At 39.7% G+C, this 21,165-nt stretch overlaps 1 protein-coding gene across 1 annotated transcript in view; it reads left to right on the forward strand.

Moving 5' to 3' along the window:
- Myo81F (Myosin 81F) overlaps positions 1–21,165 on the forward strand; it is a 718,007-nt gene that overhangs the window by 540,824 nt on the left and 156,018 nt on the right. The window contains exons 4-7 of the mRNA XM_068228961.1: positions 8,196–8,448; positions 14,033–14,223; positions 14,331–14,549; positions 20,350–20,514. Of these exons, the coding sequence (XP_068085062.1) occupies positions 8,196–8,448; positions 14,033–14,223; positions 14,331–14,549; positions 20,350–20,514 (828 nt within the window). The remainder of the gene's footprint in view (positions 1–8,195; positions 8,449–14,032; positions 14,224–14,330; positions 14,550–20,349; positions 20,515–21,165) is intronic.

Here is a 21,165-nt window from a genome sequence, read left to right on the forward strand (position 1 = left end):
ATGTCTACAGCTACGTGGTATTAAAAGACAGCAGAGTCGTATAGCAAGTTACGTTACAGACGAAGCTAGCACGCATGGCGTGTGACCTAGTGAGTTGTCGGGCGAATTGCGTGTTTAGATATCATGCTAAATGTTTGACTCAACATTCCATTTATTGAAGAAAACACACATTCTCTCGCTAGATTGTACATTCAATTACTACTCTATACCGAGTAACGTTATTACAAGGCTCCGCGTTCTCAGCTAGCACAAGCAATACACAAACTGAATTACTGGAAGCTGGGGAGAAGTACAGTACTTGTCCCTCAGGAAGTGTCGCCTTATTAGCTTAACTCGACACTTCGCGGAACATCTCCCTTCTTATTACCTCCAGATAGCCAGCAGTGCTGTGTCTGGGTGCACTGGTCCTTTGGGATCAGGAATAACATGCTACTTCTCTGTTAGTAGGGACAGTCCATTTGACCTCCAGAATTTAAAACATCTGCTACATCTCTCACGAATCTTACGAGTTGAGCCTCACTGGAATAACTTTTGCTCTGTCAAACCAGTTAATTATTTCGCAAACGCACCTGATATCTGCATTTAGGGCAGTCGCCCAGGTGGCAGATTCCCTATATGTTGTTTTCCTAGTCTTTTCTTAAATGATTGCAAATAAATTGGAAATTTATTGAACATCTCCCTTGGTAAGTTATTTTCAATCCCTAACTCCCCTTCCTATAAATGAATATTTTCCCCAACTTCTCCTCTTGAATCCAACTTTTTCTTCATATTGTGATCTAACCTACTTTCCTACGCAGTGACCAGTGTTGGGAAGAGTACAAGAAAGTAGTAATTGGGTTTAATTACCGGAGACCGGGTGAGTTGGCCGTGCGGTTAGGGCCGTGCAGCTGTGAGCTTGCATCCAGGCGATAGTGGGTTCGTACCCTACTGTCGGCAGCCCTGAAGATGGTTTTATGTGGTTTCCTATTTTCACACCAAGCAAATGCTGGGGCTGTATCTTAATAAATTAAGACCACGGCCGCTTCCTTCCCACTCCTTAGCTCTTTCTTATCCCATCGACGCCGTAAGAGCTATCTGTGTCGGTGCGACGTAAAGCAAATATTACAAATGACTTTATCAACAAGTAACCAGTAAAATTACAATTAATTCAAAACACGTCGGTCTCAATGAAATCACTGACCAGTGGCGGCTGGTGGTATCTGAAGCTGGGTGTTGCACCAAAATGTTCAATGTCACATTTGTATATAAGAGGTTTAGAGAAATAACAAGAAACTCTATTATCGTTAAGTAATGAACTACATTCCTATTACAACTGAAATATATCCGGTAATTAAAACACAGGAAATAAGAGGCTAATTGTACAGTATAACTACAGTTATTCTTACCTCACTTGAATTGAAAATTTGCCTTCCTGTTTTTCATTGATGCAAAATGTTGGTAATATTGTGGGTGGACGTGTATGGCGTACCCTAGTAGCGTCGAAAAGAAATCTGATCTAGTGGCATTTGTTGGGGTTTTAAATGAAAAATATTCTTGACGTTGGCTCCCGGCACGTGAAATAACTCCAGCAGGGAGAAAATGTATTATTATTGTACCGGGAGGTACACCCCAACGCCGCACATTCAAACTTAGCGCCTAATTGAACTCCTCTATCGAACTAATGTGGAAACTACTACAACTGGAAATTGGAACTTTAATCAGAAGATGTCACCACCGAAATATTATGTAATTTTGTTATTGTACAGTTTCCTAAACTGAGTGAATTTCTCCTTGTTTGTTTGCCATTCATCAAGAAGTTTGGACTTTCTTCCTTAGATGGCACTACAAAAAAACTATGATGATGCACCCTGGTGCAAAGTGAAAGAACTTATAATTTAAAGAAGTTTTGTATTTCTAGGTTTTTGTAAGTGATTGATCTACATTTATTTTTGGGTTGGCAATATTTCCTTTTTCTTTCCGCCATTTTTAAATCTAGCCAATCCCAAATTTCTGTAATTAATTTTCAACCTATCACAGGCTTATTGTTCGATTCTGAGTGTAACTTTGAAATTAATCAATTAAATTGAGAGGGTGTGGCTGGTTTAGTCTTGAATGATCTCGAACCTTCCCTGAGGGTTTATAAATTGCGGCTTTTCACGTTTCTTGGCCAATTGATCGACGTCTATCTGAGTGTGTGTGTGTGTTAAGCAGGAGGCGGGCGGCCTCTTTCGTCGGCAGCTAGAACATCTATAAGGTAATGGCCACATAACTTTATTCTTTCTGGCTACCCCCGCAGTTTAACCCGAGGGAAAGGTCCGACTCTTTAGTATGTAACAACTTTCCTAAAATGTAACTTTCTTTCGGCTAATGTAAAAACTTATAAAATCTGTAACTGTAAACCGGGGATAGAGAGTGAAGTACCCTCTCGAGCTCCCTTTCGTCTTGGTTTGGGGCTACTACGTTTTTCTCTAACTGTTTTTCCTACTGTAATGTGTTAATGTAATTTCTATACGAGTCACCTCAGTAGTTTGGGTATAGCCCCTGTTTCATCGGCCTAGAGCCCTTTAGTTTTTTTAAGTGTTCATTATCTTGGAGCGCAGTACGCCTCCGTCCAGTTTGTGTTTCGGGCCATTTACTTAACCTGTTCGTTTCCGCATAGGTCCTATAGGTTGGGTGCGAGATACCCCTGTTTCAAATTGTAAGTTGGGCCATGGAAGGCCAGAGTATGTAAGATTTTTTAGGTTGCCTCTAGAAGGGTGGAAATTGTATTTTTGCCCTTAACTAAATAATTCTTCTTCCATTTGTAAAATTGTACAACTAGGGGCTTAAAGCCCAAAGTGTTAAGGTTCTGAATCTTGGATTTTTCCTAATCTGGTTTCTAGTTTGGGATTGTACCTGATTGTTATTTTTCCCTTGTGGAAATTTGTTAAGTTTGTTTTTTTAATGAACAAATATTTTTATAATGAAAAAATATAACCTTTGTTAAAGTTTTAATTCAATTCTTGACATTGTAGTTAGACCCATTCACCCCGGCACCTTCTTTTACCTTTGCGTTCCATAGATACCCCGGAACAATTATTATTATTATTATTATTATTATTATTATTATTATTATTATTATTATTATTATTATGATTATTATTATTATTATTATTATTATTATTATTATTTAGCCTCCGTGCTTCAGGCGGCAGCGCGTCGGCCTCTCACCGCTGGGTTTCGTCGTTCAAATCCCGGTCACTCCATGTGAGATTTGTGCTGGACAAGGCGGAGGCGGGACAGGTTTTTGTCTGGGTACTCCAGTTTTCCCTGTCATCTTTCATTCCAGCGACACTCTCCATTGTCATTTCATTTCATCTATCAGTCATTAAATCATTGCCCCAGAGGAGTGCGACAGGCCTCGGCAGCCGGCACAATTCCTATCCTCGCCGCAAGATGGGTCTTCATTTCATCCCTGTCCCGGTCATTGTCTACAAGATAGGATATTATTATTATTATTATTATTATTATTATTATTATTATTATTATTATTATTATTATTATTATTATTATTATTACATGAAGAGGACCTCTCCCTAGAGTTAGGCAGCACTTTAAATATCTACCTATAGTTATATCTTGTGGAGATACGCTGAACTCTAACTTAGTATGAAGTTCGGAAGCCTGCATATAGATAACTTCCCTGTTTGAGGTTGCCACCTAGGAACCTATGTTTGAACTTCCATTTCCTTTAATTTAATGAGAAGTGTAATGGTTAGGGATTGGCACCTCTTCCTCTTTGGTCACTTCTAGGGGTGGCTTCTACTGATCTTTATTGAGTCAATAATTTTATTGTAGACCAGTGTGCCATTATAAAAGGAAGGGCCAGTTGCCTGCTAAAGATTATTTTGATTGTGGCCTGTGGGATCATTGGCTGAGGTTCACACCTCAGTTAAGGCAGTCGGCATGCTGGGGCTACGAATAGGGTAGCCTTCATCATCCTAAAAAAAATGCGACTCTAGACACATCGAGTGGCATCGAGAAGATAACAGCATTCGCTTAGAATGAAAAGTTTAGGATTGTGCCGTACCTGCGTCGGGTTTAATGTACGGTAGGATTTTTATTAACTTAATTTATTTCTGTATCAAGTAGGTTTTCTAGCTTCCTCATCAAACAGCAAATGTAATCGCCCTAATGGGTGTATTGTCTTAGAAGGAAGCACGAGTATGGACCCTCGTATCCCTCATTTCAGTGTTGTTTCTTGTGACTAGGATGTTCAACATTTAATCATAATATTTTACACTTTTTGGCTGTTAACTTTCCCTTCCTTCTGGTCATAAAATTATGGGATGATCCTCTGTTTCACTGGGCCTCGCGCCCCATTAGATTTTACTGTTGTGTGATGTTATTGGGTTGCTTGCTTGTTTTTAACATCTCCTTTCTCTTTTGTTTGTCGGCCTATTTTCCAAATATTCATTTTCTGATCTTTTATAGAATTTAACTTGTCCTTGGCCTATATTGTAGCATGAGCTTAGCTCCTGATCAGCTTAAGATGCTACCCGTTCATTGTGCATTTTCGTTGGCTTCCCTGGGAAATAAAAGAGCATCGAGTGTTAAATAGAGTTTATTCTGGTATGTGAAAGCTCGTAGGCCTTGGAAATTGGGAGCTCAATTCTCCCTTGTTTTTAATGAAGCTCTGAGATCTGTCGCATTGTTATAAGTTACTTATCGCATTACTAATTGTTGTTAAGTGTGATCGGTCACCATTGTTACTAAATATATTATTGTTCTAAAGCAAAAAGAAACAAAAGAGAAAGAAAAAGTGAAAAAGAGAGAGAGAATATAGGCCTATTAGTGTTTTCCTTTATGTGGTCGTTTATTTGTCCAGCCCTATGGCCCTGCCACTTCTTTCCCCACTCATCTATGGACCGCTGTAACTATTATTATTATTATTATTATTATTATTATTATTATTATTATTATTATTATTATTATTATTATTATTATTATTATTATTATTATAACATCCATTTCAAGAATATTGTTGGTGAATAAAGGTGTAACCACACATATGCAAAGTGGCTTACCTATTAAAATCAATCAATCACTACTGATCTGCATTTAGGGCAGTCGCCCAGATGGCAGATTCCTTGTCTGTTGTTTACCTAATCTTTTCTTAAATAATTGCGTATAATTTGGATATTTATTGAACATCTCCCTTGGTAAATTATTCCAAGCCTCGTCCCAATTTGTCCTCTTGAATTCCAACTTTATCTTCATACTGTAATAATAATAATAATAATAATAATAATAATAATAATAGAGAGGATACAGCAGACTCGTAAGCAGTTGGATTCAGTCTCGAGGGAGTTACTACAGCTGCATCTACGCCTCTCAAACTTCGTAGATGAGGAATTATGGAAGGTGTTTGACCGTATTACTGCAGTGCAAGCCAACAACATATTTGATCGGTTAGGGGCAGACATATTTCCAAATATGAAAGGTTATGTCAGAAGCAGAAACCACATACCATTAGACACGATTCCGACAAAGTTGTCGTAAATTTATCCAGTATGCCTTTGAATGAAACCCAAGAGGCAGTTCTCGCTAAAGGTCTCAACTTTGCTGTAGCGCCTAGAAGAATTCCAATTGAGGAACTTATTACATCTATAGAATCCTCGGTACATAACCTCACACCTGAAGAGGCTGAGGAAGTTAGACAAGAATGTTCCAAAGTTCTCAAGACCGCTAATCCACCTAAGTCCAACTTAAAACAAGGTGAAATCCGGGCGCTAAAAGATCTAAGGGACAATTCTGATGTAATCGTTCTCCCCGCTGACAAGGGTAACGCGACGGTGGTGATGGATAAAGATGAATATGACAACAAGATCTCGTCCTTGTTAGCTGATCCTATATACAGGATTAACAGTCGTGATCCCACAACTCGCTACTCAAATATGACCGTCAAATTGGTCAAGCAATCTTCTATTCCAGAAGATACAGCAAAGAGTCTCCTTCCAGGGGATGCTATTCCTCCGAGACTGTATGGCCTTCCCAAAATACATAAGGAGGGTGTTCCTCTTAGGCCTATTGTCAGTACGATTGGTTCCCCGACATATGCCCTTTCGAAATATTTAGGTAGTCTTCTTCAACCACACCTGGGTAACACCCCTTCATATATTAAGGATTCCACACACTTCATTGAGAAGTTAAAAACTATATCACTTCAGCCAGGCGATATCTTGGTGAGTCTCGACGTGGTGTCTCTGTTTACAAGAGTACCTGTTGATGGTGTTATGTCTCTCATTAATGATATTTTTACTGAAGAGATCGCAAGGCTTTTCTATCACTGCATGACCTCCTCCTACTTTCTATGGAATGGGAAATATTATGAACAGACAGATGGTGTGGCCATGGGAAGTCCTCTCTCTCCTGTTGTGGCCAATTTCTTCATGGAAAACTTCGAAGAGAAAGCTTTGTCGTCGGCACCTTGCAAACCGAAGATCTGGTGGCGATTTATGGATGATACGTTCGTCGTATGGACGGAAGGTGAAGACAATCTTGGGCACTTTCTGGATCACCTTAATCGCCAGCACCCTTCAATTTGTTTCACCTTGGAAATGGAATCTGACGGCAAGATACCTTTTTTGGATGTTCTCGTCACCAAGAAAGAGGATGGATCTCTAGGACACAGCGTGTATCGTAAGCCCACACACACCAATAGATATCTCCACGCAGATTCTCACCATCACCCTGCCCAGAAACATGGTATCCTTACAACTCTGACTACCAGGGCCAGGAGGATTTGTGAAGCGTCAGATCTACAAGAGGAAATTAACACCTTGAGAACCACCTTTGAGAGCAACGGTTACAGCAGAGCTTTGATCTCAAGGGTTCTGAAATCGGCACATAATCGGACGTCTGTTAAGAAAAATGATGTAAAAGGAACTGCTTACCTACCTTACATACATAACACGACGGATCGTATTGCTAAAATCTTACGTAGGTACCATGTACGAACTGTTTTTGGAACATCAGTTAAGATTAGGCAACTCCTGCGACCAACTAAGGATAGTTTGCCTAAATTACAACAACCTGGTATCTACAGAGTTTCCTGTACTTGTGGCAAGGTTTATATTGGGCAGACTTCGAGAACGGTGTGTACTCGCATCAAAGAACATACTAGATGTATCAGACTCAACCAACCTGATAAATCAGCTGTTGCTGACCATGCCCTAACACCTGGTCATGATGTCTTGTTCCAAGAAGTGGATGTTCTTGCCCGTATAAAGCAATATCGCCCAAGAATTATCAGGGAGGCGGTTGAAATACGTAAACATCCAGATAATTTCAACCGCGATACAGGTTACAACCTCAGTGAATCATGGCTACCTATAATCAGAACCATTAGAGAGTAATGCTTTGCTGCCACTATTCATTGTCTCTAGCATTGGGCTAAAATGGCGTCCCCTTTACATCTTTGGGCACCATTTGTAGCTTCCTTGTTGCTTTCTCCTAGCAACCATCAATACGTCGTTTCTCTTCTCTTTTGTCTCCTGATGAAGAAAGGCAAGGTTCCTTTTGAAACGTTGAGTGTGTTTATAATTATTTACACGGCATAAGCCCAAAAATAGAACTCATGAATAGTTACACGGGCCGTGAAAGTCTAAATGATAATATAATAATAATAATAATAATAATAATAATAATAATAATAATAATAATAATAATAATAATAATAATAATAATAATAATGGCGCGTGGCCTCCGAGGAGGCGACCTGCGCGTCTGTGAGCATGGCACCCTACCTATGATGAATTATAATGATGAAGAACGGCACATACACGCAGTCGCCGAGCCATCGGAATTAATCAATGAAAGTTAAAATTCCCGGCCCGGCCGGGAATCGAACCCGGGACCGTCTGGACCAAAGGCCAGAGCACTGACCATTTAGCCATGGAGCCGGGCATCTTCATATTGCGATCTCTCCTACTTTTAAACATACCGCTCAAACAAACTAAGGGTATAACAGCTTAATTATCTAAACCGAATCTCCGTTACGAATGATTTTATTCTTGCGAACATGAATGTTTTATTTTTTTAAACACAGTTTCATGACTTCTTGGATGATTTAAATACTGAAAATAAAAATTAAGTTACCGGTATTGTTCAAGATGTGTACTTCGTGGTCCAATAACAGTAGCAGTCATAATAATATAATATGTTACTTCTTTCAGGATGATGTGTTCCGCTACCATGGTCGTAAGATGGGTACCCTGGATCCTCACGTATTTGCTTTGGCTGAAGCGGCGTACAAGTCTTTACAAGCAACCGACACCAACCAATCCTGCGTCATCTCGGGTGAGAGTGGTGCGGGCAAAACAGAAACTACCAAATTCATCCTTCAGTACCTGTGTTCGGTAACGAGCAACGTTAGCACGTGGGTGGAGCAGCAGATCCTTGAAGCTAACACCATTCTCGAGGCGTTTGGTAAGATACATGTTGTCAGCCTGTTATATGATCTTAAATATAGTTTCAAGCCTGTGAGTCAGAAATGTCTAGTACCATGAATGAATGAAGTTGGATGCCTTTTTAGTATTTTTTTTTTGCTTTACGTTGCACCGACACAGATAGGTCTTATGGTAACGATGGGAGAGGAAAGGCCTAGGAATGGGAAGGAAGCGGCCGTGGCCTTAATTAAGGTACAGTCATCGTCGTGCTTTTGTTGCATTTGTGTGGCTTTTATATTGCTGACTGCATATTGCTTTCCCAGCATTTGCCTGGAGTGATATGGGAAACAACGGAAAACTATCTTCAGGGCTGCCGAAAGAGACGTTCGAACCCACTATCTCCACGATGTGACCTCACGGCTTTTTTTTTTAATAGTTTCTATACACAGCTTGTCTCCCTTTAGTTTATTGAGCGAATGTCTTGAACATGGCAGATCACACTCTGTTAACGGTATTTTAAAATTTCAACAAAAGGAAAAAATAACTACTGTGTTGATGGGGTGATAGTACGAGTGTTGTAAATAAAGTAATGGCAACGTAGTTCATACACTCGCAGGAGATTGGGCATGCGCAAATAGGATATGGGAGCGGTCAGGTGGCGCTGTTGTCGATGCGTAGTGTGCATTTGACGGGCATCCAGTTGGGAGTGTTGTTTCTGTGTGGCGTTGAAGAGAAGAGCGCCGATTTCACCGCTCTAAAGCATGTTTCAAAAGGTGAAGGAATGTAATGCAATTGTATCTGTTAGTTCAATAAATATGCGTTCACCGGGCGAGTTGGCCGTGCAGTTAGGGGCGCGCAGCTGTGAGCTTCCATCCGGGAGATATTGGGTTCCAGCCCCACTGTCGGCAGCCCTGAATATGGTTTTCCGTGGTTTCCCATTTTCACACCAGGCAAATGCTGGGGTTGTACGTTAATTAAGGCCAAGGTCGACTCCTTCCCTCTCCTAGGCCTTTCCTATCCCATTGTTACCATAAGACCTATTTGTGTCGGTGCGACGTAAAGCAAGTTGTAGAAATAAAGATTGCGTTCTATCATCATTGCCACTACTTAGGTGTTAATATAAGGAAAGGTCTACATTGGAGAATCACATTAACGGGGTTGTAAATAAAGTTGCATATCTCTTAATGTGGTTATGACGGTATGTAGGGGTTGTAGTAAGGATGTAAAGGAGAGGGCATATAAGTCACTGGAAATACCCTATTAGAGTATGGTTCACCGAGCGAGTGACTGCGGGTTTTGAGTCACGTAGCTGTCAGCTTGCGTTCGGGAGACAGTGGATTCGAATCCCACTGTCGGCAATCTTGAAGATGGTTTTCTGTGGTTTCCTAGGTTCACACCAGGCAAATCCTGGGGCTGTACCTTAATTAAGGCCACGGCTGCTTCTTTCCATTCCTAGTCCTTTCCTATCCCGTCCTAGCCATAAGACCTCTCTGTGTTGGTGCGGCGTAAAGCAATTTTTTAAAAGACTTGGGAGTAAGGAGTCGAGCTGCTCAACTAAGCGGTATGTTCAGAGCTGTCAATAGAGAGATGAAAATTAAATGGCATACGGCTTTTAGTGCCGGAAGTGTCCGAGGACATGTTTGGCTCACCTGGTGCAGGTGCAATTAAATTGTAAACAAGAAATGAAGTGGTTCAACCTTATTCAATACAAGGAAAATAAGAAATGTAATGTTACCTTCTTATTTGATTAAAAGCGGTACCGGTTTCGACCACTGTTCTGGGTCATCATCAGCCGATTAAATAAAAATATAAAACAGTGCATAGAAAAACAATAAGTAAAGGATAAGTCTTTCACTAAAAGCTGTTCAAGAAGCACTATAACACTATAGGGATTAGCACTGCGTGATGTAAGATCCTAAAATCCAGAAGTCGCAGATCAGTCATTTAAATGAAGCAAGGTGCAAGTTCTTGAAGAGCAGCACAACATACGTAGTGTCCAGCACTGTGCTTCTAAATGCTAATGAAAATTGGTGAATAGTTCAATGATCAAGCCTGCAAATGCTTCTAGGCGCGAAAATATATCACTTAATACAATTTGATATACTTGAAGTATATATTAATGTTTATAGGATCTTGTATGATGGATTCTTCAGAGACGAGATGCTTGACTATGTGGTACAAATTTCATTGTAATGACCTGTACTGATGTAATTTGATTAAGAACGTGATTTTATTTAAAGTGTCCACTTAATCTCTAAAGAATCCGTCATACAAAATCCTCGTTGGCTGAATGGTCAGCGTACTGGCCTTCGGTTCAGAGGGTCCCGGGTTCGATTCCCGGCCGGGTCGGGGATTTTAACCTTCATTGGTTAATTCCATTGGCCCGGGGGCTGGGTGTTTGTGCTGTCCCCAACATCCCTGCAACTCACACACCACACATAACACTACCCTCCACCACAATAACACGCAGTTACCTACACATGGCAGATGCCGCCCACCCTCATCGGAGGGTCTGCCGTACAAGGGCTTCACTCGACTAGAAATAGCCACACGAATTTATTTATTATTATTATTATTATTATTATTATTATTATTATTATTATTATTATTATTATTATTATTATTATTATTATACTTCAAATATATCAAATTGCATTAAGTTATATATTTTCGCAGGCTTGATCATTGAACTATTCACCAAGTTTCATTAGCATTTAGAAGCACAGTGTTGGACATTACGTATGTTGTGCTGTTCTTCAAGAACTTGCATCCTACTTCATTTAAGTGACTTATCTTCCATTTCTATATAATTTTAGGACTTTAAATTTATTAAATTGCATTATAACTTCACGCCTAGCAGTATTTGCAGGCTTGTTCACTGAACTATTCACCAATTCTCATAAACATTTTGAAGCACAGTGTTGGACATTACGTATGTTATGTAGCTCTTCAAGAACTTGCACCTTGCTTCATTTAAATGATTGATCTTCGACTTCTTCTGGATTTTAGTATCTTACATCACTCAGTGCTAATCCCTATAGTGTTATAGTGCTTCTTGAACAGCTTTTAGTGAAAGACTTATCCTTTACTTATTGTTTTCCTATGCATTGTTTTATATTTTTATTTAATCGGCTGATGAAATGGAAATGGCGTATGGCTTTCAGTGCCGGGAGATCCTAGGACGGGTTCGGTTCGCCAGGTGCAGGTCTTTTGATTTTACTCCCGTAGGCGACCTGCGCGTCATGATGAAGATGAACTGATGATGAAGACAACACATACACCCAGCCCCCGTGCCAGGGAAATTAACCAATGCTAGTTAAAATTCCCGACCCTGCCGGGAATCGAACCCGGGACATGACCCGGAATAGTGGTCGAAACCGGTACCGCTTTTAATCAAATAAGAATGTAACATTACATTTCTTATTTTCCTTGTATTGAATAGGTTGAACCACTTTATTTCTTGTTTCCAATTTAATTGTGATACAGTTCAATACGGAACATTATGAAATTTCTGTCTTTAGGTGCAGGTGCAAGCGACCTGTGCGTCGTGATCAGGATGAATGGCGTGGAATGACATTAGTACACGAATAAGCTTGAGTAGCGCTTTTAAAGGTAGGAAAGATCACAATACGAAGATAAAGTTGGAATTCAAGAGGACAAATTAACCCGCGAGTGGTCGCTAGCCGAAATGTAACGTGAGTGGCCGCGCGTGAGACTTTCTCTCACATTAAAATAAATAAGACATTTTTCACAGTTTTGTGGGGCGTAAGGCTGAAATTTACTACTGAAATGAAACGCAAGGTCTACCTTATATATTTTAGATAAATGAAATGAAATGGCGAATGGCTTCTAGTGCCGGGAGTGTCCGAGGACGAGTTCAGCTCGCCAGATGCAAGTCTTTCGATTTGACACCCGTAGGTGACCTGCGCATCGTGATGAAGATGAAATTATTATGAAGACGACACATACACCCAGCCCCCGCGCCAGCGAAATTAACCAATGAAGGTTAAAATTCCCGACCCTGCCGGGAATCGAACCCGGGACCCCTGTGACCAAAGGCCAGCACGCTAACCATTTAGCCATGGAGCCGGACATATTTTAGATAAAAATGAAATGATTAGCTGTTTAAAGACACAAATTACTAGTTAAAATAACATATGCAATGTACATAAAAATAACTTCCGCCCTTAAGTTGTAAAAAACAAAATCTCACACATAAATTATATCTAGTAATATTTACGTACAAAGTAAGGTTTCTGAACACAATAGCATTTTCAAAAACAAGAAGGGCTCATAATACAAATACTAATGCGTACAACAGGAGTAAGTTTCCCCGCTCCACTTCAACATAACACCAACGTCATTGGTTGCGCGATGAGAGAAACTCTCGCACAGCACGCACGGGCACATAGAAACCTTTGTTCTGACTAGGGGAGGGGGTGCTTACCCTTTAAATGTGAATCGCTCTACTCACGACAGTTACAAACTCAGCTAGAAGAAGGAACAGTCGCCTCCCTTTCATCACTGTGAAGTAATATCGCAATAAAAAATAATGTGAGAGAAAATCTCATATAGCGACCACTTGCGGGTAAGGCAAATATTCTTGTATAGGGAGAGAAATTAGGGATTGGAAATATTTTTTCAAAGGAAACAGTCCATAAATTTCCAAGTTGTTTGAAATCAATCAATCAGTCAGTCAATGATCTGCATTTTGGACCATTGCCCAAGTGGCAGATTACTTATCAGTTGTTTACTTAGCCTTTTCTTAAACAGTTTCAAAGACCTTGGAAATGTATCGAACATTTCCCTTGATAAATTAGTCCAGTCCCTTACTCCTCATCCTACAAATTAACATTTGCCTGAACATGCCCTCTTCATTTCCAACCTTACCTTCATATTATGATCTTTCCTACTTTTCATGCTTATTCATCTACTGATGTCATTCCACACCATCTCTCCTCTGACAGGTTGAAATATACCACATAATCAATATACATCACTTCACTTCACTAATTTTTAGTAAGATGCTACAGCTGAAGAAGTCTTCCAGTAGGACGAAACATGTACCGTATTGTGCTTAGACATTAAAATTACATGTATTTTCACTTGTGAAGTGATGTGTATTGATTAGATGGACACTTTAAATAAAATCATGTTCTTAATCAAATTACATCAGTACGGACCATTACAATGAAATTTGTCAATTGTAACATACCACAAAGTCAAGCATCTCATCTCCTTACTCCCAGTTCATCCCAGCCAAGAGTGTTAACATTATTGCCTTCATCACCTCTATTGGAGGTAGGAGAAATATTTAGCCTTACTCCACACATTCTCTGTTGGTCAAGGATACCTTACCTTAGCTGCTGAAAATCCTTGCCAAATGTAAAGGAAAGAGAAAGTGTGTAATTGTTATTGTTTTCTTTACATTTTATTAAGCCAAATAAAATTATTATATTTGTTTGTTTTAGGGTATTTTACTAAGTACAGGATAAATAGTTCTCTGAAAAATAGATAGATAATTCAGCATTTATAAAGTCAGAATCTTGTCATTGAGGTAGCTCAAATTCCAAATTAGAATTGATGAAATTGAACTGTTTTTATTTGGTTTGTTTATTTTTCAGGCAATGCCAAGACCGTGCGCAATGATAATTCTAGTCGTTTTGGTAAGTTCATGCAGGTTTGCTTTGATAGCAAATGGATGATCAAGGGCTGCATTATTCAAGATTATTTATTGGAGCAGTCACGAATCACATTCCAGAGTCCAGGTGAACGTAATTACCATGTCTTCTACCAGCTTGTTGCTGCTGCCCAGGTAAAAATTATTGAAAGTTGACGATGATGGAAGCTTTATAATTGTGAGTGTCTCCTTAACTGGATAATGAGTTCATACCTTCATGTCACCTGTTTTTTGTGTTCTAGAACAATCCTGAACTTGCTGATCAGTTGAAGCTTAAGAACGAGAATTTTTACCAGTACCTCAATCAGTCTGGCTGTGTACGAATTGAAGGTGTGTGTGATGCTCGTAAATTTGATGCTCTGAGGTTAGCATTCGACGTCTTGCGCATTCCACCTGAAATGTGTGATGGTATATTCAGTGTGCTCTCTGCCATTCTGTGGCTTGGAAACATGAACTTTGAGGTGAGTTTTAGCACTTTTTCTTGGTATAAAACATGGTAAAATTCCTCAACTTTTAAAACATATTTCACTTCTCATGAAAGGAATTACATACATAATTCACTCATCACTCATTTCTTATTATCATCTTTACTCCTTTAATTCAGTGATTCTCATTTTGACATATGTGGTTCCTTTCATTTAACAATTTCAGTTAACAATTGTATAAGAAAGGTATACTCTATTTCTTGTTTTTGTTTTATGGTAGGTTACTGATTTAGGTAGAGAACTGAATAGTTGTAATTTCCAGATGTTCTGCTGACATTAAGGATGTTGACTTGGTGCACAGAATGTAACAGATAAAAAGTACCTAGAACACCAAGTATGAAATAGATTGCATGTGGATACTCTGTATATTCATTAATATTAATTTACTGGGCACCATAATAGGAAATATACAATGATAAATGCCAACAGCTCAATCCATTGCTGACAAAACTATTGCATCAAGACTGAGATGCTTGGACATGCGCTGGGGTTCTACAGGAGCACCAAATTACTGTATAGCAATCATCACCATCTAGTAAGGACATCAGTTGCTCGAGGTCTGAGGCAGCATGGATGGGAGGTGCACGAAAACGTTTACTGCATCTCTACCTATGACTGGACAAGAAGAGTAGACATTATAGCCATCAATAATTATTATTCATCATTGCGACAGCAGACATAGTAGATTTGGTAAACCAGGAAAGCGTCAAACTATTAATGTACGCTGACGATATGGTCTTAACATCAACGTCAGAGAAGGAACTCCAGGAATCATTCAACCAAATAATAGGCTGGATAAAGAAAAATGAGCTCAAAATGAATGTAGAAAAAACAGTGTCCATGACATTTAGAAGAGGGGGACCTCATGGAATCTTCTATTGTGAAGACCAAGAACTTAAGTCCGTAAAGCATTTTAAATACTTGGGCGTAATTTTTCAAACCCAAGGTAATGTTTTCACCCTCCATCTCATAGACCGTCTAAATGCATCTATGAAAGCAATATCTGACATTAAGCACCTGAGAAACTTGTCTTTAGAAACGGCCATAAAACTCTTTCATCTAAAAATCAGCCCTATAGCAACATATGGCTTGGAAAACATTTGGGAACATTTGAGTATGAAACAGTTAGAAAAAATCGAGAAGTTGAAGGCAATCTACTTGAAACGGGCTCTGTGCCTCTCCAAATATTCTCCTTCCCGGCTCGTGTATGAGCTATCCAGAGAGGGATTTTATGTGGAAGAGCTAAGGTTACAGTTGTTACTTCCAGCAACAACACCCTATATACATCTGCTTCGAGACCTACGATCGAAGAAGGCTGACATCTGGGAAGATTTCTACTCTACCGATGCCATGCTAAATCGCGAGTGGGTTCAAGGTGGATATGAACTGCGACACCTGCTGACAAGGTTCTCCGTTCATGGGTTCCATTATAAACTGTGTAATATTAAGCGTTATCATGAACCAGGTTTGAACTGTGTATGTTTAAGATGTGGTGCACACTGTACTAGGTACCATGTTTTAAATTGTAAACAGCGATCAGAATCACTGGTGAAATTTTGCAACGAAGACTAATGTTCTATATAGTAATTCTTTGCACATTGTGCGCGTTAAATAAATTATTATAATAAGAAAGAGAATAAAGCGATGGTGTTAGATCTTACCATTTACTTTGAAAAGAGACCTACAATAGGCTCAGGATGTTAATCTGGACAATTTATATGGCATTTCTGCCTTATCTATTAGCCAAGTGTAATATTTCTCTTGGTCAGGGATTTGTCAGAGGCCTCCTGTTTGGATCCAGAGGTATGCTGCCAAAGAACACAGCCACTATCCTTGAAAATTTTAGAATGCCATTTTATTACATGGAAAAAATTCTTGTTACAGATCTTGATAGATTCTCTACAAATGATACTGTTTCATTGATACCTGCAATCATAATATCTGGCTAATAATGAATTTTCCAGCAAAAGTTATTAAGTATAATTTCAGTATTATAATTCCATAGACTACTAATTTATTTTTACTGTATGTATTCTGGATCTTTATTGTCAACCTTATTGGAGGATGAATGATTTATTTCTAATAAATCTTACCACTGTCCTGTGGAAACACATTTACAAACAACCAAACAAACCCTGTGGTTCTAGAGCCCTGATTGGCCTTGGTTTGCAAAACAGCATGAAGATCTGCTGATTATGAGGGCACATGGTTAGTGTGATGAACCCTCTGGACAGTTATTCTTGGCTTTCTAGACCAGGGACACTGTCCATAGATCCTTGAGTGTCCTCATGTAGGCTGAGTGGACTTCAGCCAGCCCTCAAATCCAGGTAAAAAAACCTCCTGACCTGGCTGGGCCTCTGGATGAGGAGCAGGCTTGCTACCTCCAGATAGCAGGGAAACTTCTTTATGTACTAAAATATATTAAGCCTATAATGTGGATGTTGTCATTTTCTAATTATTAATCACTGAGAATATTGTCCTCTGCCTATTCAGGGTATCAACCTTTAAAAATTATGACAGTGCCCGTGGGAGCTGCGGTGCACACCTTGGGAACCACTCCCTTTAAGCAATTCACATTCCTTAGAAGCAGAATACCTCTTCAATCCTCTGTTCATAGATAGTATCACAGAAACTTGTGCATTTGTTCTGGACTAAAGCATTTTCTCCTAGATCTATCATTACTCCAGTTATAATTTATAACCTGTCCATTAGTCTCTTTGAAAGTTTCTTATCATCAATTTTAATCAAATTACCTCACTGTGTAGTTGTTCCATATGTATACTTCATGTGTTGTGTTCAGATCTAGAACAGACACAGAAAGCTTAGAACAAGGATACGAACATACACAATGACAGGTTGTTTTGAAAAGAGGGAGCTCCCTACTTCAGTGGTGAGTGCTAGCTTTCTATCTTTCATCAATCACTCAGTCAATCAGTCACCATTGATCTGCACTTGGGGCTGTTGCCAGGTGGCAGATACCTTATCATTTGTTTACTTGGTCTTTTCTTAAATGATTTCAAAGAATTTGGAAATTTATCAAACATCTCTCTTGGTAAATTATTCCAGTCCCCAGTTTCTCTTCCTATAAAAGAATACTTGCCCCATTTTGTCCTATAGAATTCCAATGTTATCTTCATAGTATGATACTAGCTGTTACCCACGGCTTCGCTCGCGAGGATTTTGTAAGTTGATAAAAAATAATTGTTCCTCAGCACTGCACTAAGACATTATCTGAAAATCCCTGAAGTATAAAAACTTGCCGAAAAATTGCATTTCATTTACCCCAGAACCTCTTTGTAAACCATGTTTGTGGCATTGGCTTTTGGGGCTAAGATGACCAAGCTACTGGTAGAGCTAAATCTGGAACATGCGAGATGGTACTCTACATATGAGAAACAGTCCTCTTTTAAGTCAAAAAAAGAAAGGGTTTCTTTATTTCTAAAGAAGATTCCAAATACCAATTTTCACGTCAGTAACATCTTAGATTCATAACGAGAATTCAACCCCTCCTTCAACAAAATGAGACAAAGTTTCTCATAGTGCATTGGCACTGCTTGTGGCTCCAAGTAGCTCATGCAGTGGCCTCCATGGCATGCACTAGCGATGCGTATGTGTCTCGGTAGGTGTACTATTTACCAACTGATGAACCCAACTTAGCACACTGGGGCAAAACGCTGACAACCAGAAATGAGTTAGCTGGAAAATTTATAATGTCCAATAATGGACCAACTATATTGGAATTATAAATTTACTCATTTGGAACAAATATTTCAGGTTCCCTATGGGAATCAAAATCTACATCATATGTGGTATGTTTCGAGCTGTCAGTGGAGAGATGGTGTGGAATGACATAAGTGGACGAACAAGCTTGAATGGAGTTTTAAAAAGTGAATAGGATCATATTATGAAGATAAATTTGTTGCTGATGATTTTGCCATACTTTCAGAAAGCCTTACAGATGCAGCAATGCAAGTCAATCTCCTTGTAAAGACAGCCAACATGACAGGCTTGAGAATCTCTGCCGAGAAAACAAAAATTTTGACGAATATAAAAAGTGCCCTTTTAGTAACGGATATTGGTCAAATAGAAAAGGTAAAGAAATTCAAATATTTCGGTGAGACAATTCAAGAAAATGTTTAGTTAGTCATCTGTTCGGCACTGGTGTCGCAACTTCAACCTGGGGAGGGGGAATACACACGACGAGGAGCGTTCAGGGAGACCATCTGGCATTACAGACCAACTGCTGAGCGCAGTAGACGAATGAGTGAGGAACGATCGGCGCGTCACAATTGATGAACTCTGTGAACATTTTCCTAATGTGTCTCGGACAATTGTTCATGAAATTGTCAAAGTCCATCTGCATTATTCAAAAATCTGTTCGAGGTGGGTCCCTCGCATGCCTACAGAGGAGCACAAAACCAAGCGTACGGCTGCAGCACTGACGTTTCTGGGATATTATTCCAATGAAGGAGACTCTTTCCTGACTTGCATCATTACTGGGGATGAAACATTGGTTTGTTATGCATCACCTGAGAGTAAACGACAGTCAATGGAGTGGCATCATGCTCATTCACCAACCAAACCAAAAAAATTCAAGACAGTTCTGTCCATCAGGAAACTCATGGCAACAGTTTTCTGGGAACGCCGAGGTGTACTGCTCATTGATTTTATGGCCCGTGGAGACACAATTAATGCTAATGCGTATTGTGAAACATTAAAGAAATTATGGCGGGCAATACAAAATCGACGGCGAGGTCTATTGTCTACAGGCGTCATTCTCCTTCATGACAATGCCAGGCCTCATGCAGCAGCGATAACACAACAACTTTTGCAGGAATTCAAGTGGGAAACCTTCGACCATCCCCCATATAGCCCGGACTTGGCCCCTTCGGATTTTCATCTCTTTACGAAGCTTAAAGACTTTCTGACGGGAAAAAGATTTGACAGCGATGAAGAACTTAAATGAGCCGTGACTACGTATCTCAATATGCTGGTGGCGGAGGACTATGATGCTGGAATACAAAAACTCGTCCCACGTTATGACAGATGCCTAAATTTGCTTGGAAATTATGTGGAGAAGTAGTGTAAAGTATGCTCTTTCCAATAAAAATGTGTGTATTTGTTAATATTTACTCCTGTGTCTTTATTGCACAAACGGGTACCACTTTCCGGATAGCCTTCGTACTTATTTTTAAGAAGAGGAATTAGGAATAATTTACCAAGGAATATGTTCGATAAATTTCCAAGTTCTTTGAAATCATTTTAGGAAAGACTAGGTAAACAACAGACAGAGAATCTGCCACTTGGGTGACAACCCCAAATGTAGATCAGTGGTGGGTGGGTGGGTGGGTGGGTGGGTTGGTTGGTTGGTTGGTTGGTAAGGCCTTCAAACCTAATTTTTTTTTTTTTTTTTTTTTTTGCGTCGCACCGACACAGATAGGTCTTATGGCGACGATGGGACAGGGAAGGGCTAGGAGTGGGAAGGAAGCGGCCGTGGCCTTAATTAAGGTACAGCCCCAGCATTTGCCTGGTGTGAAAAATGGGAAACCACGGAAAACCATCTTCAGGGCTGCCGACAGTGGGATTCGAACCTACTATCTCCCGAATACTGGATACTGGCCGCACTTAAGCGACTGCAGCTATCGAGCTCGGTAAACCTAATTTTAAGTAGGGGATAGATTAGATATTTAAATCATATCTTGCATGTCATTGTTGGGTGTTAAATTGTGTACCATATCAGATTATTGAGTAAATGTTGTTTTGTTATTTGTGACAGGACATCGATGGTGAAAAATGTAAACTGGCTCCTGGAGACCAGGAGGTAATGAACACTGTAGCGTCACTGCTGGGCCTGTTAGAGGAGGACTTGCTGCAAGTGGCTCTACTGAGGCAGATCAATGTGCGAGGCAACATCACCGAAATTCCTTTGAAACTACAGGAGGTAAATATAGAAGCATTTGGAATGTTCATATTTTAAATCTTTTTTCCTAGCAAGTGAATTTATTTCCTTGTTGAGATGTATTTAGAAACACAGATTGCAGGAAATATTAAATGATACTACTCATCATCATCATCATCATCATCATCATCATCATCATCATCATCATTTCCCATTATCCAGCTGTAGCCTCATAGGGGCAAATATGATTCCTCTCCACTTTCTTCGGTCTTTCCACCACTCCTCCAACACTGTGTCCCAGTCCAGGTTTCTTTCTCTAATACTGCCCAATGATAATGCAATAATACTACTACTGTTGCTAAATGTTTTCATTCTGTGCTCTGATGGGATATGATGGGCCTCCTAGAGATCAGGAGATGTGTTGCGGTGATTTGTAGTGCAAAAGAAGTTTTAGGGGAATTGGACACGGCCTATAATAGGATCTGCCCTGGCATTCTCTGTAGTGAGGAAAATGGAGAACCATGGGAAGCAATGGAAAACTATTCTCAGGACAGCCGATGGTGGGACCAGTCCACTGTCTCCCAAACACAGTGCTATAGAGCCATGGTAAAGCCATGTTAAAGCCGTAACCACCATTAAACTGAAGCCTACTCTGCTCATTTAAATGATATTAAATTGTTTTTTATGTTTGTA

The sequence above is a fragment of the Anabrus simplex genome, chromosome 1 (genome assembly GCF_040414725.1).
Source record: "Anabrus simplex isolate iqAnaSimp1 chromosome 1, ASM4041472v1, whole genome shotgun sequence".
Taxonomy (NCBI): Eukaryota; Metazoa; Arthropoda; class Insecta; order Orthoptera; family Tettigoniidae; genus Anabrus; species Anabrus simplex.